The sequence below is a fragment of the Salminus brasiliensis genome, chromosome 16, assembly GCF_030463535.1.
Source record: "Salminus brasiliensis chromosome 16, fSalBra1.hap2, whole genome shotgun sequence".
In the NCBI taxonomy this organism is placed as follows: domain Eukaryota; kingdom Metazoa; phylum Chordata; class Actinopteri; order Characiformes; family Bryconidae; genus Salminus; species Salminus brasiliensis.
Window position 1 is genome coordinate 34,385,961 of NC_132893.1, and position 23,952 is coordinate 34,409,912.

General features: G+C 43.4%; 1 protein-coding gene across 2 annotated transcripts in view; it reads left to right on the forward strand.

Annotated features, from left to right (window-relative positions):
* The window catches only part of kcnn2 (potassium calcium-activated channel subfamily N member 2), a 73,338-nt gene extending 50,156 nt beyond the window's left edge, over window positions 1-23,182 (forward strand). The window contains exons 7-9 of one of the 2 annotated variants that reach the window (XM_072659032.1): window positions 6,622-6,630; window positions 14,259-14,328; window positions 22,208-23,182. In XM_072659032.1, the coding sequence (XP_072515133.1) occupies window positions 6,622-6,630; window positions 14,259-14,328; window positions 22,208-22,468 (340 nt within the window). In that variant the 3' untranslated portion in view covers window positions 22,469-23,182. The remainder of the gene's footprint in view (window positions 1-6,621; window positions 6,631-14,258; window positions 14,329-22,207) is intronic. The other variant, XM_072659031.1, reaches the window with a different exon arrangement.
* The last annotated feature ends 770 nt before the right edge of the window (window positions 23,183-23,952 follow it).

A 23,952-nucleotide genomic window follows, 5' to 3' on the forward strand; every position in this document is an offset into this window, starting at 1 on the left:
AGTCTTCTTCTCTGGACAGTAGAGACAGTTACTCCAACAGAAGCAGGATCAGCTCTTTTTAATACCCTTGATTTCAGAAGAAACAATGAATGAATGAGCAGGTGTCCCAATACTTTTGTCAATATATATATGTGGATATATACTGTATTAGGCAGCAGGTGAACAGGCCCACAGTTAGCACCGTGCTAATCGGTGGGGTATTGGATTCCAGTACCTGTTAGCTACATTAGCCTCCAAAGAAGCTAAAGAAGCTAATTTCACACTTCAGAATCCTGTCTTGAGTGACTGGCTAGATTTGGGGTTCGAGGAAACTGGTGTTAAAATGTGTAAAATGATTTTTCATTTAACAGTCGCTAAAGTCCGCTGTCACGATGATAGATTTGGGGGTCGTAAATACTTTCACTTAGCTTTAGCGTTCATTGTTTCAACCCGCTACGCGCCTTCTGCGCCGCTCGATCAGTTTGATTCATTATGTAAAGTCGATATTCCAATTTCTCCAGCGACATGCTAAGTTATGCTAAGCATGGCCGCCCGCTCTCCTGTTTCAGGGCAGAGTTAGGCCTCTTAGTCAGAGTCAGATCCGATATGTCAGCGTGAGTTACTGCCGGGCTGGCGGCCGTACTTTGCTGCGTCCTTTTGCGGCTTCAGAGCGGGCTGAGCGGTCGCACCGCAGACATTAGCGAGCTGGCCAACGTCCAGTCAGTAAGCATACATCATACAGCTCACACGCAACAGTAAAAGATTAATGGGCAAAGCGCCAGGGCTCGATAATGCATTTTTTTTATTTGAGAAAATGTGTTTCAGTCCGCTGTGTGTGTGTGTGTGTGTGTGTGTGTGTGTGTGTGTGTGTGTGTGTGTGTGTGTCTGCGTCGATATGGCTAGTATGTTTAGCCTTATGAGTGCATTTATGCCAATAAGAGGCCGATGGCTTCCTGCTTGGACGTCACGCCGAATTTACATGCTAACAGCTGCTAGCCCTTTATTAGCAATAATTATGCCAATGACTGCATGCTAATTATAGGCTATTAGCAGTCACCTCTTGTTAGCCATGCTAGCGGTTATTTTTAGCCGTTCCATTTCCTTCATCCAGACCCTCGTCCTGCTCATACAAGTGTGGTGCATGAGCTGAAGAGGTGAATTAGCAGAGTAAGAAAAACTAGGAAAACTAACACTAACTGTCCACAAGTTTGTGGACACCCCTTCTAATGAATACTTTCAGCTATTTTAAGCCAATAAGACTCTCTGAACCTATGGCACCATGCTGCCTAATGCCAGGCATGGACCTGTAGAGGGGTATAAAGCCCCCCAGCACTGAGGAGCTGTGGAGCAGTGGAAGAACTGTGTTCTCTGGAATGATGGTGGTGGTGCTGCTCCATCCAATATGTCTGGGATGAGTTGGGGAACTGGAGATGATGAGGTGAGGTGGTGTAATGATCATCATCATCCAGCATCCTGACCTCACAGCACTGCTTCTTCAAAATGTAAGAAAGCAGCCATAACTTTACAGAAAGCTGTGGTGGTTCTCCATCACTGTGTTCATCATTAGAACATCTCCAAAGTTCTCCTTTCTCATGGAGTCTAGTATTATTTAGAGTTCTCCTCAGATCAACACCTGGTTTGGTGGTAAATCAGGGCTTAATGATGGTAAATCAGGTGAGCTGCTGCTGCTGCTGATGGAGTTGAACACATCCTCCACGCTGTGCTGGCTGGACTGGGGGGCGTCCAGGAGAACCCTGGAGGAACCGAGCTCTGTTCTTCAGACTAGCTCACCGACAAGATCTCACTACTTTCTTTCTTCAGAATGAGAAGCTCTTGTTTCTCCTTTTTACTGGATTTATGTTCAGCTGCTTTATCTGTTCTGATGAGATCTTGAGCTTCTGCAGTAGAAACTCTTAGAAGAATGGGATTAGGGGCCTAAAAGCACAGTACTGGGTGTGTGGTCAGATGATCTCGCCACCTGGAAGACGTTAAGTGAATGTGTGTTAGGGCCGTTACTGAGCCTGACCCCTAATTAACCCCTGATAACGGTTCAGTAGGATTGATGGGGTTTGGGCTGAGAGTGTGAAGACCTCAGCGTTTGATCAGAACTTCAGCTCTGTCTGTAGCTTTGCCTCCCTGCATCTCTGCACTGCTGAATTCACGCCGCTCTGCGTAAGCGGGACAACCCGGGTTGATTTCCATCTATCTGGGCCGAAGCCCTTATGCATTCAGAGCGGATCTGAGTCCAGACAGCACAGAGTGAACTACGCCCAAATGTTTATGGACACCCCTTCTAATGAATGCATTCAGCTACTTTAAATTGCATTGCACATTTTTGTAGAGAAGTACTGCCAAAAGAATAGGACTCTCTGGAGCAGATAAATAAATAAATAAGCATGAACCTATTGGTGCCAGGCGTGGGCTAGCGGGGTATAAAGCCCCCCTCCCAGCATTGAGCTGTGGAGCAATGCTTCTCCAAAATCTAGTAGAAAGTCTTCTTCTCTGGACAGTAGAGACAGTTACTCCAACAGAAGCAGGAGAAACTCGTTTTAATATCCTTGATTTCAGAAGAAATAGTGTCCCAATACTTTTGTCCATATAGTGTATGACATAAATTGATGTCTAGCTTCTTCAGAATTCCACTAAGCTTTATGTATACACAATCAGCCAAAACATTAAAACCTAATATTGACCTATCGAGGCATGAACTCTTCTGAGGGTGTCCTGTGGTATCTGGACAACTTCAGATGTAACAGCAGGTTCTTTAAGTCCTGTAAGCTGTGAGGTGGGACCTCCATGAGCATCAGTGACCGTTAGGTGACCATGACCTTGTTGCCGGTTCATTAGTTGTCCTTTCTTTCCCGAGGAGTCTGAATACAGAGCGGTCTCGTGGTCAGGAAGAGGATTAGGGGGCTGAAGTTTGTGTGTGGTTGTGGAGTGAACGGTATCTTCTGTCCTTACTGAGGTCCTAAAGAGGAGTCGAGGAGCTCAGAGCTCTTCTACACAACTTCTGCGCTCGTCTCAGTGAACCACAGGTCAGCAATAATTCATCAGAACTGCAGGACGCGTGTGTGGCAGCTGAACTTCGGAGGGTTATCCCTGGACTGTGCTGCGGTAACGATGCTGCTTAAAGACATCCGGCGTCTGATTGGCTGCAGGCCTGTGTGGCCGGCACCGCTTGTGTGGGTGAAGGTAGATTTGATCCCTCTGTAATTTCTTTTGCCTCTTGTCTAATTAATCCTGTCGCCAGGCCTGTCTGCGCACCCCCAGCAGCTGCTCTCGGATCAGCAGTTTAATAAGAGCCAGGAGGAGGAGCTGCCGGCAGGGTGTGAGAACGATGACGATGGAGAGATGAAGGTTACCTCTCTACGTCTGTGTGACACCGAGGGAGGTGTTTATGGGTGGGTGGGGGAGAGAGAGGGAGAGTTAAGCGGTAAAAGTGGGGATAGAGAATAAATGAGAGACAGAGAGAGAGACAAGAGAGAGAGAGAGAGAGAAAGGAGAAAGACAAGAGAGAGAGAGAGAAAGGAGAAAGACAAGAGAGAGAGAGAAAGGAGGAAGATGAGAGAGAGAGAGAAAGGAGGAAGATGTGAGAGAGAGAGAGAGAAAGGAGGAAGACGAGAGAGAGAGAGAGAAAGGAGGAAGATGTGAGAGAGAGAGAGAGAAAGGAGGAAGACGAGAGAGAGAGAAAGGAGGAAGATGAGAGAGAGAGAGAAAGGAGGAAGATGTGAGAGAGAGAGAGAGAAAGGAGGAAGACGAGAGAGAGAGAGAGAGAGAGAGAGAAAGGAGGAAGATGAGAGAGAGAGAGAGAAAGGAGAAAGACAAGAGAGAGAGAGAGAGAGAGAGAGAGAGAGAGAGAGAGAGAAAGGAGGAAGACGAGAGAGAGAGAAAGGAGAAAGGAGGAAGACAAGAGAGAGAGAGAGAGAAAGGAGGAAGGAGGAAGACAAGAGAGAGAGAGTGAGAGAGAGAGAGAGAGAGAGAGAGAAAGGAGGAAGACAAGAGAGAGAGAGAGAAAGGAGGAAGACAAGAGAGAGAGAGAAAGGAGAAAGACGAGAGAGAGAGAGAGAGAAAGGAGAAAGACGAGAGAGAGAGAGAGCGAGAGAAAGGAGAAAGACGACAGAGAGAAAGGAGGAAGACGAGAAAGAGAGAGAGAGAGAGAGAAAGGAGAAAGACGACAGAGAGAAAGGAGGAAGACGAGAGAGAGAAGGAAAGGAGGAAGACGAGAGAGAGAGAGAGAGAGAAAGGAGGAAGATGAGAGAGAGAGAAAGGAGAAAGACTAGAGAGAGAGAGAGAGAGAAAGGAGGAAGACGAGAGAGAGAGAGAAAGGAGGAAGACAAGAAAGAAAGAGAGAGAGAGCGAGAGAAAGGAGGAAGACGAGAGAGAGAGAGAAAGGAGGAAGACAAGAAAGAAAGAGAGAGAGAGCGAGAGAAAGGAGAAAGACTAGAGAGAGAGAGAGAGAGAGAGAAAGGAGGAAGACGAGAGAGAGAGAGAGAAAGGAGGAAGACGAGAGAGAGAGAAAGGAGGAAGACGAGAGAGAGAGAGAGAGAAAGGAGGAAGACGAGAGAGAGAGAAAGGAGAAAGACGAGAGAGAGAAAGGAGGAAGACGAGAGAGAGAGAGAGAGAGAGAGAGAGAGAGAGAGAAAGGAGGAAGACGAGAGAGAGAGAGAAAGGAGAAAGACGAGAGAGAGAGAGAGAGAGAGAGAGAGAGAGAGAGGAGGAAGACGAGAGAGAGAGAGAAAGGAGAAAGACGAGAGAGAGGGAGAGAGAGAAAGGAGGAAGATGAGAGAGAGAGAGAGTGAGAAAGAAAGGAGGAAGACAAGAGAGAGAGTGAGAGAGAAAGGAAGACAAGAGAGAGAGAGAGAAAGGAGGAAGACGAGAGAGAGAGAAAGGTGGAAGACGAGAGAGAAAGAAGAGGAAGGAGATAGAGAGGAGGAAGAGTAAAGAGAGAGGAACAGTAGGAAAGAGAGAGGGGAGGAAGAAGAGGAAGGAAAAAGAGTGAGAAAGAGGAGGATGAAGAGAGAGAAAGAGGAGGAAAGAGAGAAAAATAGGATGAAGTGTGTGGTGTTGGAGTGGTGATGGAGTGAGAGTTAAAGGGTGAAAGAGAGAGAGAGAGAGAGAGAGAGAGAGAGAGAGAGTAACTAAAAATGGTGAGAAAGAGAGAGGAAGAGGAGGATGAAGAAGAGAGAGAGAGAGATGAAGGGATGAAGAACAGGTTTCATTCTCAATTCTGTAAATTCCACCAGGCCATTAATATTGCACCGTGTAACTGTAAAGCTGTGTGTGTGTGTGTGTGTGTGTGTGTGTGTGCACATGTCTTCAGTTCTGCTATTCCACTGCTGTTAGAGTGGGAGGGTGCTGTAACTGAAGCCTGAGAGTGTGAGTGTGTGTACGTGTGTGTGTGTGCAGCAGTCCGTGCACCACCTGCTGTGTTTTTGAGCCTCCGAGGAGCCATTAGTGATGGGCCGGAGCACACACTCTTCTGTTTACTGGCGATACACACCCGCGTGTGCTCCGTTAGAAGGTCACGCGGAGCGCCGCTGCAGCGTTTGTACCACACGTCAGGCAATAACTCTGCAACAGCGAGGGGTTTTAATGGTATTGGCAACTGCAGGAGCGGGGGATTCTGTGCCAATTTGGCAACCTGGGGTGAACTGTGTATCTAATGCCAGCGATTTCTTGTCCGTGGTTTTGAAGGGGTTATTAATACAACATAAAAATAAATTATTTGATGGGATATGATGATTGGAAGTGTGTGTATATATATATATATATATATATATATATATATATATATATATATATATATATATATTAACCCCTTAAACTCTGTGTAAAACCCCACACTTCATTTCTCTCTAATTTACATCAATTTCATAGGCCCTAAAATAGAACCTTGAGGGACTCCACAAAGCTAAATGGCTATACAGGGGTTAAAAAGGCTGTCCAAATACTTTTGGACATATTACATATACTCAACATGTCCTAAAGTTTTTAGACAATCTCTTCGTGGAGGCCAAGTTCTCTGCAGTGATGATGAAGCTCCATCCAGCCCCTTTTGGGATGAGCTGTAGTGGAACATCGCAAACTGACCTCGCTGATGCTGTCTGAGGGCTGAGCACAATCAAATCCTCCTCACTGCCATGTTTTAGTCTAAACATCTAGTGTTAAGCCTTCCCAGGAGTAGGCCAGTAGAGGCTCTAACCGTTTACCATAGCTCACTCATGGAGGTCCATCTGCGTCTGCCTTCCCTCACATTTTTCCTCCTCAGTGTTTGGTTGGGCGAGAAGTACCTCTGGAATGGGTCCAGTGAGACTGCTGGGACTGTAAGGGCTGCGTACTGGATGGGATGAGGATAGGAGCGGTGCTAATCACATCACAGTCCCACGCAGAGTGTGAACCGCTAGAGTAAAGCCTTCCCAGAAGAGCAGAGGCAGTTCCAGGACGAACTGTGTCCCTGTTCATTTCACTCTTAATTTCAGAAGAAACCGCGTGAATTAACCTGTAGATATTAAATGTGTGTGTGTGTGTGTGTGTGTGTGTGTGTATTAAATAATCATACCGCATTTGAACTGATGTTGCGATAATTCATTTGTCTGTTGTTATGTTCCTTTCTTTCCTGTTTGTCTCGACACAATCCAATAGAGCTCGAAAGTAAGTCCCTCCGCCCCTGCCTCCAGATACACACTCTGCTGTGTGCATGCGACTGAAAGCTTGTCTTTCTACCCAACGATCTGAATCCACACCAGAATTAAACTCCCTCATTTGATAAGTGAAATTCATCCTCTTGTTTTTTTTACTTCATTCCTTGGGATTAAAGCTGACGTTAGCGCTACCAAAAATCCATTGTGCAGCACGACATTCCCAATTTATTCCCAATTTATTCCCAATTTATTCCCAATCATTCCCAATTTACCTCCGAACACGAACACTAAGCCTTACGCATTCACTGTGCCAGTACAGAACACACTACACACCGGTCTGCACCTCCCAGTCTCACTCCACTAACCACACCCAGATTGCTAAAACCACGTATCTTCATCAACCTTCTTCCAAATGAATTTCAATTATTAATGATGGAGGGTGTTTTTCCTGCCATTGCTGCATGAGTGTGATGATCTGACTCCTTTAATCAGATAGACGCTGATTAAACTCCACCTGACTTTGCTTCCATGAACCAAAGGATGACTGCTAAAGCTAAAGCTACAGCTGTAGAGTGCCCCCACCTCCCCCTCTCCCCCTCCCAAACCCCCCCACCCCTCTCTCTTTCTCTCTCTCCCATAATTACACACTGCCTGTCTACTTCCACCAACCCTACTGTCCACTAAACTACTATGGTGGTTCATCTTTGGGCTTGTGGAACCAGATTCGTGGCTCGTGGGGATCCATCCACCTCTGCCTTTCCTTCCATTTTTCCTCCTCAGTGGCCGGTGGGGAGAGAAGTCCGGCTCGCTCGTGCCGGGCGTGGACTGTAAGCGCTACGTACCGAAGAGATAACCGCAGGATGCGAGACTAGGCTAGTAGTGGGAGGAACACTGGAGCTAGCAGCAATTAGTATGGTGCTAACTGCAGGCCTGGTGTTCAGTAATCTCTGATAGGCTTGATCATGTGGTTTCGGGCCCTGGATGACTATCACTCTTATCTATAAACATGGACTGAAGTATGTTAAACTACACCATATGTCCAAATACTTGTGGACACCCCTTCTAATGAAGGCATTCAGCTAGTTTGTGACACAGACAAACAGCTGGTAGAGAAGTACTGCCAGTGGAACAGGCTGACCCTATTGGCACCATGCTGCCTAATGCCAGGCGTGGGCCAGTAGAGGGGTATTAAGCCCCCCAGCATTGAGGAGCTGAGGAGCAGTGGAGGAACTGTGTCCTCTGGAATGATGGATGATGGCGGAGCCTTATCCAACACCTTTGATAAGAGATAAGTTGAGGTTATAAGAGTTGGGGATGATTATCCAACATCCTGACCTCACTCACGCTCTTGTCGCTGAATGCAATCAAATTCTCACAGCAATGCTCCTCCAAAATCTAGTAGAAAGTCTTCGTCCCTGGACGGTAGAGGCAGTTACTCCAACAGAAGAAGACTTAGATAGACTTTTTTTTAATACCCTGAATGAGCAGGTGTCCCAATACTTTTGTCCGCAGAGTGTAGCTGCACTAGAACAGCTAAGATTAGCCATTAGCATGTTCATGCTGGTTGACTAGCATACCACCATCCACCACCAGGACTCCCCTACACCCCTAAAAATAAAGAGAAAGATTAAGGGGGTCTTTGAGGGAAGCCGTAAAGGAACCACTTTTGGTTCTATGAAGAACCATCATTGTAAGGAAAATATTTACATGAATAAGGTTCTTTAAAGCTTATTTTAAAGATCTTTGTTACAAACATGGTTCTTTATCGTACCAAAAGCGGGTCAGTGGCTATGCTAGTCTTCCCCCTGCTAGTGTTCGGGACATTGCTAGTCATAGTGGGAATGCTCACATGGGGATTGGGATTGAGGAATTGGCCTATTGGCTTATGAAATTGGGTACAAATGTGGTAAAATATAGAAATAACAATATAAAAAGAGTCACATGATGCTACCAGCGCTAGGAGGGAGAAGATTAGCTAATGGCTACCTTTGTCAGACAGCTCTCCAGTTTTAGAAACCTTTAGGATTTCTGTTTTTCTCCCCGTCCGTGGAACCAATTTGGTCCAATTGGGTCAAAGACGTGTGACGAGTTTAACACCACATCCTGTAAAACTGCAAGATGCAAGGCCACGGGAGCTCAACACGTCTTCTACTACGACTACGTCAGTCAGCAGACTTAGCTAGCGCCATGCTAAGCTGCTTTAGAGCGTGTTGAAGCTTCACGACAAACAGACAAATAGAAACGTTCCACAATTACTTCACAAAACCTCTTATTTTACATTAGCTTTGAAACTAACAACATTAACAGCAGTGATATAGTGCTAGTGTTGCTAGTGCTAGCTAGCTCTGCTGGTCTGTGCTGTACTTCTGTCCATGTTTATGAATAACAGTATAATAATAGAGAGTGTCCAAAACCACAAGCTCAAGCGTATATCGATTTGTACGGATTTGTGCGCAGTTTGTACGATGCTAAATTGTGGAGAGAAAGTATGCAGCACAATGCTAGCTACATTAGCCTTGTAAACTAGCCTTGAACACCTCACAAATCATAGGCCGTATATTTTTTTTAACCATTTAAATTTTGATTTAATCCTCCTGTTATGTTGGAGTCAAATTGACCCGTTCAAGTTTTAAGAAATAGGATTTTTATTTATTTATTTATTTATTTATTTATTTATTTATTTATTTATTTATTTGCATATACCCTTTTCTGCTGGGCTTAATTAGTGTAATGATCATATACATGTAAAAAAAAATCTCATAAATGTTAATGGACAGTATGTTTACACTGCGGTTTGACCCATCCAGCTAACATGCTTATATGGGGCCTACATGGAATGTGGGCTAGGTGGGTTTCAGGTGGGTTTCATGGGCTCTGAGTGGGTTTGTACTTATGTGTTGTTATTGGGACACAGCTGGGCTGTGTGCGATAAAGGTGGGTTATAGCCCACCTTTATCTCACATGGGCCTCATCTAGGCCCTCATGGGCAGTGTACAACCCAGATGAGGCCCATGTTTAACCCCTCCTGGTCCCATCACTGACCTTATTGAGCCAGTTGGGCTGCCCATACAGTCCCTATATGGGGATATATATAGAATATCTGCTTCTGGATTGCTTACCATGGTTAAAACGGGTCAGTGGAGTATTATCACTGACCCTTACAGCTGAACATAACAGGAGGGTTAAACCGGCCATTCATCCCTATCAGCACCTATCCTAAATCCTAAAGCTCTAAGAATCGACGGGTGGTGTGGATTTGTTAGTGTTGGCGCAACAAACAGGGTGGCAGTTTTGCTAAGTGGCATACAAAGGCAGTGAAGGCCTAGTGGGAATGAAGTTTGTTGGCTCAGTGTGTGTGTGTGTTTGTGTGTGTGTGTATATATATATATGTGTGTGTGTATGTGTGTGAAGGTCAGAAGGAGCCAGAGGGACGCTCCTGCATGTACCCCACCACCCTGCCCAGTACACCCCAACCCACGCCATTCTGCTTTTGGCCCAAAATGCACTGCCTTCCTCCTAATCTCCCGGCCAGCAGGAAACTACACACTCTAGTGCTTCTGTAAATTAGCCCCCCCTCCAAAAAAAAATGTATTAAATAAATAAAAGCATAAACTCCCTGTAAATGGAGCACGGCACACGCCAGCGGCCCCCAGCAGTGATATCTGCAGGTCTTGTAACGGAACAGAGATATGAATAGATACGTATCAGTGTTTCTGCTCTAAGACCGCATGATTAATGATCCCTTCAAAGCGCAGGAGTGTTGTATGTAGTCAATAACCTGAATGCATAGCCAATGGTCTGTGAGAGGCTTTATCTCTCGGATCGCAGCCATCCAGCTGTGAAATGAACGTTCTGGGGAGACAAAACATGTCGGCTTCGAAATGCCATCTGCCCAGCAGGATTAAAGGGACTGTTCACCGATTTGTGATTTGCTGTGAAGATAACTTCTCTCACTCGGGTGCTTGTTTTGCGGCTCCCTGTAGGCCGCCGCTGCGGTAGAAGCTTCCAAGCTTGTCCCGTCCCCCCACATCCCCACCCCCCCACCCCCAACCCGCTCACATCAGCTTTGCAGTGTGGTGCATTTTTGTCTCCCTCTGCTGGCAGCCCTAGTCATTGCAGCGCTATGGTTTATGAGCAGCAGTGTGTGAAGCAGCTTTCCCTCTGAAAATGATCACATCTGGGCCAATTAAATCCCCCCCAACCTCTCGTCCCGTTCCCGAGAGGGCCTCTCTCTGATCTGTGTCATCAAATTCACACATGCTAATTAGCGTGTTTAGCTCAGTATCTCTGCTCGATCAATCCTCGAACTGTCGCCTTTTCTCCAAAACGAAGCTTTCAAAGCATGATCCGGCCCGCCTCCCCTCGAGTGGTACAACTGCATGACTGGCTAACTCACTCCCTCTCTCACCCTCGCTCTCTCAATCTGTCTCTCTCTCACTCCTCTGAGCTAGCATAAGGCTGCTTAGCCAGCCAAGTGCTTGGCAAATGCTCCCTCGTAGCTCCGAGTGCGCGTCAGCTTTCTGTTTCCAATGCCCTTGAGGATGAAAGGGAACCACACTCACTTTAGTTAGGATAAGTAGCTCAGAAGGAACCTAATTAAATAGAGGATTTGAATAATTGATGGGAGTGGTATGGATCAGGCTAAGTGGGTTGGTTTAGCCGCCGCCGCCGTCGCCACCATGTGCTAATCTTTCACTCTTAGCTCTACAGCTGCCGTAGCTACAGCAACAGAGCTGCCTGTCCGAAACGGCGCGTAGGAATTCATTGATTTTGATTAAAGGTTAAAAGGTCAAGGACGGATCATTAAGGCCGATCTGCAGATCTGCAGGCACTCGTGAAAAGCAACCGTGCGGACCGAAGAGTAGATCTCGGATAAGCGTTCAGAAAGTAGGAGAGAAGGGGGTCAGTCACAGATCCTGATCTCGGATCAGTGAACCAGGCTAGTCAATATTGTTTGCTGGCAATCAAATAACAGATTTCCAGTGATGCAAAAAACCTGGATGAGGGGAAACACATTTACATGTATGGCAGTTAACTGAGGCTCTTATCCAGAGCGACTTGTAGTGTTAGGAGTCTTGCCCAAGGACTCTTATTGGTGTAGTGCAGCATAGCCACCCAGACCGGGAATCGAACCCCAGTCTCCCACATGGTGTAGAATCTCACTGGCAGGTAATGGTGTTATCTATTGCGCTACACCAACCACGAAAGCATAAAATCTAAATAATTAAATCATTTATTTTGATTAAAATGTTAAAATTACCTAAAAATGTAATAAAATAGGGGCGGCCGATATGGCGTGAATATAGCATCACAATAGTATGTAATAAAACATTGTTAACTATGTATATGTAAATATTAAAATTAGCAGCATAAGGGTTTCACCATTGTTAATTGTTGTGGGTAAATGAGCCCTAAAAAGCATGAAGGCAGTGGTTCTATACTGAACCATTTGAATGATCATTATATAACATTAAGAGGACTGATGATTCTGTATAGCATGGCAGGGAGTTCTACTATCATAACGGGTCAGAGAACTCTTTTCAGCACTAGTCACAATAGAGACGTTTAAGATAAATGATGTCACCATATAACATCAATATATAACTACGTTAATTAATTAATTTATTTTTTGGAAAGGCCGTAGCCATCTGTATGCTTGCAGTTCTTGTCCTGGTTAAATGCTCCTTCTTTATGATAAGAGGAGAACATCCTGTACATGGTCCACATGGTTCTATAGAGCAGCACTGGATTCCACCTTTGTTAATAAAAAATGTTATTATTATTGAGAACACCATTAAAAAGGGTTCCGTAGTAAAGGAAATGCTTCTAACTCAGAGAACCTTCCACTATCATTACAAGTCAGAGAACAGAAGTAATACTGAAAAACAGAAACTGAGAAAAAACATATTGACTTATTAATATCAGCTCTACTGTGATTTTCGAATAAAGTATAAAAACTAGCTAAAATAGCAAAAACTGAATCTAGAAGAAAGTTCTCAGAAAACACAGAAGTTTCATTCCAAAATTGCAATAATGACACGCAGGGTTACTGAGACCAAGCCCTGGCAGCTATTTGGGGGCTAACAGCACCCCCTTGTGGAGACTCTTCAGGCTGCTAAATGTGAGTGAGTGAAAGGGCTGAAGGCCCATGAGGAGAATCATCACACAGCGCTGAGATTCCTGTGGGTTCACAGGAAAACAAACACTGATGATCATTCATTTCAAAACCAAACATTCAAATATAGCTCGAAGACAGATATTCAGTAGTGTGCAAAAGTTTGGACACCCCTGACCACTAGTTTCTATTTCTTTTTTACACATTAAAAAAATAGTAAATCATATAAAATCATATAAAATGTGCTGTCCTTACATTGCGCCGTATTTTAGTGTTTTATTATTTGTTACTATTCCAGAAATAAACAATAACTGTGCAGTAAATACAGTCAGGTGCAAATGTTTAGGCACCCCTGTTCATTTTATTTAGATTCTATTTATGAACTAAAAGGAAGGAAATAAACTGTATAAAATGGGCTGTATTTTTTGTAAATGCCACATTTTAGTGTTTTTATTTTTTACAATGCAGGAAATAAACAGTAACTGCGCAGTAAATGTAGTCAGGTAGAAAGGTTTGGGCATCCCTGTTCATTTCTTGCACTTTTTAAACACAATTTCTGTTAATTTACTGATATATTCTTTGTTAAAGTCACATTTTAGTTAATTTCCCAGTGTGTTTATTTGTATTCCATTCATTTTTGCCCCTTTTTAAACATAATTTCTGTTTATTAACAGAAAAGAAAGATAATAATAATAAATCCATATAAATTGCACTCTATTTTTGTTAATGTCACATTTTAGTGTTTTATTTTTTGCCCAATACTTAAAAATTCAGCAAATCAACAGTAACTGCAAAGTCGGGTGCAAAAGTTTAGGCACATAAGTTATTATTTATTTATTTATTTTGCCGTTTAAGTTCAGTTAATTTGCTGAATTTATCATATTAGATGAAATGAAACCATATAAAATGTGCTGTTATCTTTGTTTGTGCCTCATTTGAGTGTTTTTATGTCAGAACTCTTAAGTTTGCAGTAAAATGTGCAGAAGTAGAGCCCATAGAGGATGCGCACTTAGCGAAACATGCCATTTAATAAGGGTGCACAAACCTTTTATCCTACACACTCCACCCATCACATCAGCGACGCTAACCGACTGCCCAGTCTTTGTGTTTGTCCACTTGAGACCTGAAATGTCTCCGGATGTCCTCCTCACTGTGATTGGTGATGGACTCTGGCGTGAATCTGGACAGTCAGACGCTCACACAGTAGCATGTTAAGACTTGAGTGGGATTTCTCGTAGCGGACAGTCCCTCCTTCCCTCTGTAGTGGACACTTGCATGCTCTCTGCCCACCACGCTCCCTCCTGCAAGCCTTGCATCTTCTCCCCACCTCCTGTGCATGTCCCTGGACTGCTTCTGCCTTCCGATGTGTACATGCCTACATGCCTTGTGAATGGACGGCATAAGACTGAACGTTTTGGTTTGTTCATTCATATTTTAGTTGATTTATTTGTTTATTTATTAATTTTTTTGAAACTATAACTGACCACTTCCCTGTATTGGGCTCTGAATGGCCTTGTGTTCAGATTAAGAAGTGTTAAAATGGAGCAACGGAAGCTGAATGACCAAGCAAACTCTCTAGTGGACCTCGCAAAGGTAAGAGTGACCCATGACTCCCCTCACACGAACCCCCCACTGTTTCTGCAGAGCTGATGTCAGCTGTCTGTAGGAGTGACTGTGTCCTGCTGCATGCTGTAGAGCACACAGGAGTGATCAGATAAGGATGTGTAAGTCTACAGGTGTCAAATGAACAGACTTAAGTAGCTCTTATGTGAAGGTTTGTGCTTGCCGTGACACATGTCCTTGTTTTTAATTCGCTTCATTCGTTTTCTTTACATGTTGCCGTCCGTTTTGTTTTGTCCACTGCGTTTCTGTGCTCCGAGTGTTTGTCTGGAAACGTTGCAGAAACAGTCGGATGGATGTTAAAGGGCTCAGATCATGGAAAACTCCCCTTACTCTCCTTTATCCAGTGAAGCCACAATATCAGCCGTTAAACCCAGACGTCTAGCCGCCAGAACAAAGCACTACTCCATTCATTCCATCTACAGCAGTTTAGCTCCACCTATTCAGCCTACAACAGTCTAGTCCCGCACATCTGGCCTACAGCAGTTCAGCCCCGACCATTCAATCTCCACCAGTTTAATCCCACCCATTTAGCTTAAACTGGTTTAGCTCCGCCCATTTGGCCTACAGAAATTTAGCTCCACCTATTCCACCTATAGCAGTTTAGCTCCACTCATTCAGCCTACACCAATTTAATCCTAGCTATTTAGCCTACAGTGGTTTAGCTCCGTCCATTTGGCCTACAGAAGTTTAGCCCCACCTATTCCACCTATACCAATTTAACTCCACCTATTTCACCTACAGCAGTTTAGCTCCGACCATTCAACCTACAGCAGTTTAACTCCACCTATTCAGCCGACACCAATTTAATCCCACCCATTTAGCCTACAGTAGTTTAGCTCCGCACATTTGGCCTACTGCAATTTAGCTCCCCCTATTCAACCTATAGCAGTTTAGCTCCACCCATTCAGGTTACAGCTGTTTAGCCCCGACCATTGAACCTACAGCAGTTTAGCTCCACCTATTCAGCCTACAGCAGTCTAGTCCCACACATTTGGCCTCCACCAATTCAATCTCACCCATTCAACCTACAGCAATTTAGCTCCACCTCTTCCACCTATAGCAGTTAAGCCCCGGCCATTCAGTGAACAGCAGTTTAGCTCCAACCATTCAGCCTACACCAATTTAATCCCATCTATTTAACCTACAGGGGTTTAGTCCTGCCCATTTGGCCTACAGCAGTTTAGCTACACCTGTTTCACCTATAGCAATTTAACTCCATCTATTTCACCTACAGCAGTTTAACTCCACCTATTTCACCAATAACAATTGAACTCCTCCTATTTCACCTACAGCAGTTTAGCTCCACCTATTCCACCTACAGCAGTTTTAACTCCACCTATTTCACCTATATCAGTTTAACTCCACCTATTCCACCTATAGCAGTTTAATTCCACCTATAGCAATTAAACTCCACATATTCCCCTTACAGCAGTTTAACTCCACTTATTCCACCTATAGCAATTTAACTCCATCTATTTCACCTACAGCAGTTTGACTCCACCTATTTCACCAATAGCAATTGAACTCCTCCTATATACCTACAGCAGTTTAGCTCCACCTATTTCACCTATATCGGTTTAACTCCACCTATTTCACCTACAGCAGTTGAACTCCACCTATTCCACCTACAGCAGTTTAACTCCACCCATTCCACCTATAGTAGTTGAACTGCATCTATTCCACCTACAGTAGTTTAACTCCACCTATTCCACCTATAGCAATTTAACTCCACCTATTCCACCTTTAGTAGTTTAACTCCACCTATTTCACCTACAGCAGTTTAACTCCACCTATTCCACCTATTGCAATTTAACTCCACCTATAGCAGTTTAACTCCACCTATTCCACCTACAGCAGTTTAACTCCACCTATTACACCTACAGCAGTTCAGCTCCACCTATTCCACCTATAACAGTTTAGCTCCACCTACTTTACCTATAACATTTTAGCTCCACCTATAGCAATTAAACTCCTTCTACTTTACCTACATCAGTTTTAACTCCACATATTTCACCTACAGCAGTTTAGCTCCACCTAGTTTACCTATAGCAGTTTAACTCCACCTATTCCACCTATAGCAATTTAACTCCACCTATTCCACCTATAACAGTTTAGCTCCACCTATTTCACCTATAGCAGTTTAACTCCACCTATTTCACCTACAGCAGTTTAACTCCACCCATTCCACCTATAGTAGTTTAACTCCACCTATTTCACTTACAACAGTTTAACTCCACCTATTCCACCTACAGCAGTTTAACTCCACCTATTTCACCTACAGCAGTTTAACTCCACCTATTCCATCTACAGCAGTTTAACTCCACCTATTCCACCTATAACAGTTTAGCTCCACCTACTTTACCTATAACATTTTAGCTCCACCTATAGCAATTCAACTCCTTCTACTTTACCTACATCAGTTTTAACTCCACCTATTTTACCTACAGCAGGTTAGCTCCACCTAGTTTACCTATAGCAGTTTAACTCCACCTATTCCACCTATAGCAATTTAACTCCACCTATTCCACCTATAACAGTTTAGCTCCACCTAATTCACCTATAGCAGTTTAACTCCACCTATTTCACCTACAGCAGTTTAACTCCACCTATTCCACCTACAGCAGTTTAACTTCACCTATTCCACCTATAGTAGTTTTACTCCACCTTATTTCACCTATAACAGTTTAGCTTCACCTATTTCACCTATAGCAGTTTAGCTAAACCTATTCCACCTAAAGCAGTTTAACTCCACCTATTCCACCTAGAGTAATTTAACTCCACCTATTCCATCTACAGCAGTTTAACGTCACCTATTTCACCAATAGCAGATTTAATTCCACCAATTTCACCAATAGCAGTTTTAACTCCACCTATTTCATTTATAGCAGTTTAACTCCACCTATTCCACCTATAGCAATTGAACTCCTCCTATTTCACCTACAGCGGTTTAGCTCCACCTATTCCACCTTCAGCAGTTTTAACTCCACCTATTCCACCTACAGCAGTTTAACTCCACCTATTTCACCTACAGCAGTTTAACTCCACCTATTTCACCTATAGCAGTTTAACTCCACCCATTCAACCTACACCAATTTAGCTCCACCCAGCATTATAAGCCTACAGCATTGTTTATCAGACAGAATCCAGACACGTGAAAGGCCATTCCTGTTTATCGAAAGAGGCATAATCCTGGACAGCCAATCAGAACAGAGGTCATTTACATACATCAGCCTTAAAGGCACAGTGAGTAAAACAGGCTGCTTAAATCTGAGGTCTGTTTTTGGTGCAAAAAAAAAAAACCTCACACAAATAAGTGGACCTGAGCTTAACGCAACTCAGCGCATCCGACCCTCATCACTCGCGCTGTCCTCAGGTCCTTGCCTCGCTTTAACGAGGAATGACACACCTCGGGGAATACCAGGCTCGCTGCCTGCCTGCCTGCCTGCCTGCCTGCCTGACTCCGCACAAAGCACATGGCAACCTGGGAAGGGAGACACTGCAGGATTTGATGAATCAGCTCAAACACACCCCCTCCCTTTCAGCCTCACTCTCTCTATCTCTCTCTCTCTCTCTCTCTCTCTCTCTCTCTACCTCACCTCCGTGTTCTGACATTCGGCTGACCCCAGTGGTCGTGTCACACTCAACTGGGTCGTGAGAGCCATTAGCATTAGCTGATGTCACCGCGCCGTCCCCTCTGTCTCACTTAATGGAGAAGCGTTAGAGGGTGACATTGAGGAACAAGGCGGCGAGTCGTGACTCAGACTCGTTTGCGCCCTCTTTTGTCACTGCTGTAATTGCCTCTCTCCATCAGAGGCTGATACAGTATTAATCCTAACAGCAGATGCCTCCCAGAGCAGAGGCTTGTATAATGAAGCCTAAAATAACTCCGGCAGCTGCGCAACTTCTGCCTCCTTCAGTCAGACGCCGCCTCGCTGATGTGCGCCGTGTTCTTCCTCTGCGTTTGGCCGTCATCAGCAGAGCTCCAGCGACTTTACAGGCCCGTACAGCGGATACAGACAAACCGGCCGGAGGCCAAACGCAGGGTCAGTTTAGGTCAATCTCAGGCCGCTTAGCCGTTTCCCTTATTCTGTCACGGTCAGTCCCACGGGGAGGTGTTTTGATATTTCCGACCCGTTTCCACACAACAGTTTACAGCCATGATGCAACACTGTGAAAGACCTCAAAGTGAGGCCTGTAACGGAACGCCACTTCAGAAAGGGGACACGGTGAACCCTGTTGGTTTCGCTAGTGTTGACAAGGCCTGCGGAGATGTCCGAGCGGGTCCAGTGTAACTTTACTGTGGAGTCGAGTGGACGTCCTCCTCCGCTGGCTTGTATTTCACACGCCGGAGGAAACAGGGCCTTGATTCAGGCCCTCTAGTGGTGTGGACCCATTGTACTACGCTGTACACTGGGGTGATACACTCAAGTGCCTTTAGTTAGGGAGCATAGTCGTACCAAATTACAGTCGTTTTGACCCAGTGGACCTGAAGACCATTGGGTTTTAGTGACCATCCGTTCTTACACAGCTGCTCTATGCAAGGCCTTTCCTCAGATCCTGAAAATAAAGACCATAGAATGAAATAATCTGTATTTATTGGTTGATTGGCATCTGGGGGTCCCAGGCAGTGCAGGGTAGAGTAAACCCCCAGTAGAAAAGCCCTAAATCCAGCGTCGGCGTGTCGTCGTGATTGTTTGATTGGCTGGAAACTGACCAGATCCCACTGCAGTGTGTCTGTATCCGACTGATGCTCTGGGCTGAAACTCCAGGCTTGTTATGTGCACACACACACACTCACACACACACACACACACACACACACTCTCTCAGCCACTGGAGCGTTTCTCACAGAAGCTTCAGAGCTGATGAAAGCCCTGCCGCAGAAAATCAGCTTACAAAACAACACCTCATTCCAGCCCAACTGGCAGCGCTGCCTCACACAGCTCCCAGTCTGCATTATTTACAGCTCTGAGCTCGAGATGGAGACGGAAGCGCTCTCAGCTCCCTCTGCTCCACTGTTACTCACATGGGTCAGCTGAGCTCCAGCGACGCCACTGTTGTTAGGCTCTTGTTTTGCAAAACTGCAGATAAGCACTTTTACTGGATGTCCCGCTTCAGCCCGTCATTTACTTTCAGCGTACACCTCATCCAGCGGCGCTGTTCGCTGACACGAGCAGTAAAGTCGTATGACGTCAGTGGCCAAACTGGGTGATAGATAGTTTTTTAAATAAACAAAACAAAAAACGACATAAATCTAAATATAAATGATTTTACAATTTAGCATTCATTTTATTCATTCACTTTAGTTTATCTATATTTTATTCATTTAAATTTGAAATTGATTATATTTATTTATTTTATATTTTTTAGTTATTTGTATCAATATTATTTTTGCGGTTGTATTTGTTTATTCTGATTTTATGTATCATTTTTGGTTGCGTTCTTAAATTTTACATCATCTTGATTTGATACAATATTTCCTACAATTTAACTCGTATGCTCGGCTACACTGTAAATGAGGGTCACCGTCAATATACTCTGAGTTTATATAAAGGTTGATTGGTTGATTGACGTAGAGAAAAAGCAAGTAATCTAGAGGTAAATAAATAATTAATTTAATAATTAAACCCACAAATTATATAAATAAATAACATATTAAAGATATTGTCAGTGGAATAACAGAGTTATTATAATGTTCTCGGTGGAGCTGAGCTCTCTTTAGCTCCTCCATCACTGATTTCTTCTTTGCTTCAGTGTGGAGTGCTCTGAAGGTGTGCTTGTGGGCCGAGTAAATGGGCCGTGTAATTGGAACTATCATGGCCCATTACTGCATTACCCCTTTAAACTCTGGTTATTTACTGAGTTATTCATCTTAAAGGCACATTATTCTGAATCCACTGTGAATTATTCACTATCATCTATAAAACGTTCAGTATCTACTTTGATTTATTCAGTACTCATTATAAATTATTCAGCATGAACTATAAAGTATTTAGTATCCACTATGAATTATTCAGTATCTACTAGGATACTACTATTATTTAGTATCCAGTATAATTATTTAGCATCTACTTTAAATTGTTCAGTATCTGCCATAAGTATATTCAGTAGTCACAAGATATATCCAGTATCTACTATTAAATTATTGAGTATCCGCTCTAAATTATTCAGTATCTACTATGAATGATTTAGTACCCAGTATAAATCATTCAGTATCCACTATAAATTATTTAGTATCTAATTTAAATTGTTCAGTATCCTCTATAAATATATTCAGTAGTCACTATGAATTATTCAGCATCTACTTTGACTTGTTCAGTATCCACTATGAATTATTCAGTATCCAGTATAATTATTTAGCATCCACTATAATTTATTTAGTATCTACTTTAAATTGTAAGATATATCCAGTATCTACTATTAAATTATTGAGTATCTACTATAAATCATCCATCATCCACTATGAATTATTCAGTGTCTACTATGAATGATTTAGTACCCAGTATAAATCATTCAGTATCCACTATAAATTATTTTGTATCTACTTTAAATTGTTCAGTATCCTCTATAAATATATTCAGTAGTCACTATGAATTATTCAGCATCTACTTTGACTTGTTCAGTATCCACTATGAATGATTTAGTAGCCACTGATATATCCAGTATCTACTATTAAATTATTGAGTATCTGCTATAAGTTGAATAATTATATCATGAATTATTCAGTGTGTACTATGAATGATTTAGTACCTAGTATAAATTATTCAGCATTCACTATAAAGTGTTTAGTATCTACTATGAATTATTTAGTGCCCATTATAAATTATTTAGCATCCACAATAAATGATTTAGTATCTAATTTAAATTGTTCAGTTTCCTCTATGAATATATTCAGTAGTCACTATGAATTATTCAGCATCTACTATAAACGATTTAGTATACTTTAAATTGTATGATATATCCAGTATCTACTATAAATCATCCATCATCCACTATGAATTACTCAGTATCTACTATGAATGATTTAGTACCCAGTATAAATTATTCAGCACCCACTATAAAGTATTTAGTATCTACTATGAATTATTCAGTGTGTACTATGATTTATTTAGTATCTACTTTAAATTGTTCAGTATCCTCTATGAATATATTCAGTAGTCACTATGAATTATTCAGCATCTACTTTGACTTGTTCAGTATCCACTATGAATTATTCAGTGTGTACTATGAATGATTTAGTACCCAGTATAAATTATTCAGCACCCACTATAAAGTGTTTAGTATCTACTATGAATTATTCAGTGTGTACTATGATTTATTTAGTATCTACTTTAAATTGTTTAGTATCCGCTATAACTTTTTCAGTAGCCACTATGAACTATTCAGCGTCGACAATGAATTATTTAGTATGTACTTTGAGTGTTTAAGTATCCACTATGAATTATTCATCATCTACTTTGATTTGTTCAGTATCCACTATTAATGATTTAGCAGCCACTATGATATAAACAGTGTCTTATCATTTACTTTGAATTATTCTGTATTCACTATAAATTAAATGCCCATTCTTAAATATTGAGGATCTACTTTTTAGATGAACGTTTAACTGATGTCGTTATGAGAGTGAGGACCTGAAGTGTGGACCAGAGAACCAGTTCAGTTAGGATTCAGATGTGTCTGCATGTGCACTGTAGCAGTGCTGTAGTTCCTCTATATTCTCTAATCAATGAGAACTGTCTGCGGTCTCCCATGTCTCTCACTGACCCTCTCTCTCCCTCCCTCCCTCCCTCCCTCTCTCTCTCTCTCTCTCTCTCTCTCTCTCTCTCTGTCCCTGGCCGTGGTCCTGCAGACTCAGAACATCATGTACGACCTCATCTCTGACCTGAACGAGCGTGGGGAGGACACGGAGAAGCGGATTGCGGTCCTGGAGACCAAGCTGGAGACGCTGCTGAGCAACCTGCAGGCTCTGCCGGGCCTCATCAGCCAGCTGATCAGCCAGCAGCACCGCGACTTCCTGGAGGTGCAGCTGCAGCCGTACGAGCGCTCGCAGTCGGTGTCCCGCCGCCGCTCGTCCTCCACCGCACCCCCCACCTCCTCGGAGAGCAGCTAGAGGCCGCCCGCGACTCCCTCGCCATCGTATGGCCGGCCAAGTCACACACTCTACTGTAAAGCCTTACGGTTTCAATAACGTGATGTCCGCAGTTATCCGAGCGAGCAGGGAGGGGGGGATAACGCGGTCGAAATGGCGTAAAACTGTCCTCATATTTGATTTCTTTTTTATTTTTACCTCAAAATAGAACAAACAAACACACGAACGTTAGCTTTCCTCTGCTGACGGGTTCACAGAGAACTTCTCCTCCTCAGTAAAAGAAGGGGCTATCACCAGACCGAGCCGTTTGAGCAGAGAGCAGCGTCACGACCTCCCATGGCACAAAATAATACTGTGCCAGAATAGTGCTTCCTAACGGATACCCTGCTCTCTCTCTCTCTCTCTCTCTCTCTCTCTCTGCTTAGACAAATGAGGCTGACTTCTTCCTTCAACCAGCAGGTGTTGCTTTTATTTATTTTTTTGGTTGTTGTTGTTTGTTTGTTTGTTTATTTGTTTTCTGTTACTTTTTTTGTTGTTATTGTTATTGTTGAGGAGATGATGGAGTGTGTCTGAATCCATGGGTACATGAGGATTAATAGCTGATTAATCTGGCAACCCGCAGAGCTAACATATAGATGGGCTGGACTGGAAGACAAAGACGTATATCTTTAGGTTAGAAACAGCATAAGCTACAGCGTCCTCCTTCCGAGCCCCTTCAGAAGTGAGCGTTTTCGTTTGCGGGGTGGGTGGGTGGGTTGTGGGGGGTTGGATTGGGGGTGGGTTTGGGGTCGTACTGCAAAACAATTTACTCTACTGGAAATGAATGCCTCTAAAGCTATACTTGCACTTTTATGCACTTCAGTACTGACTGACTATAATATGAATTTGTGTTGCTCATTAAAGTAAAGTTGAAAAAAGTTCTATAAAAAAATAATAATACTAATAATAATAATAATAAATCCACCTTTAGTCATTAGGTAACGGCCAGAATGTACAAAACTGACTGTGTAGGCTAAGAGCAGGATAGCTGTCGACGAAGCGCCCGTCCTCATACGGACTAAAATTTAAAAAAGGGACCTCAACCTGAAACTGTGCTTACTTCCTAGATATTAGACTGCTACTATTATTGCTGCTTCCTTTTCCAACTCCGATCTGTCCTTAACGGCAAAAGCTACACATATCTCTCCACTCTCTATCCGAACAGCTCAGAGCAAAGGGTCAGCTCTGCGCTCCGTCCACACATGACCCTCCAATGTCACTCAGCAGAGATCCACTGGATGCTATTTATGGATGTATCACATCTGTTTAAGAGCAGCAAATAATAACTTGTATATGTTTGGAAATGCCTATTTTTGTACTCACGAGGACAAGCACACCTCCTAAACCATGTCTTTCTCCAAGGCTGTAACAGAGAGTAACTGCGCCCGGGTGTGTGGAACCATAGCTATTAAACTAGGGGAACGTGTCTGACCTTTGTGCTGGCGTCTGGGGCCCCTGGAGGACCT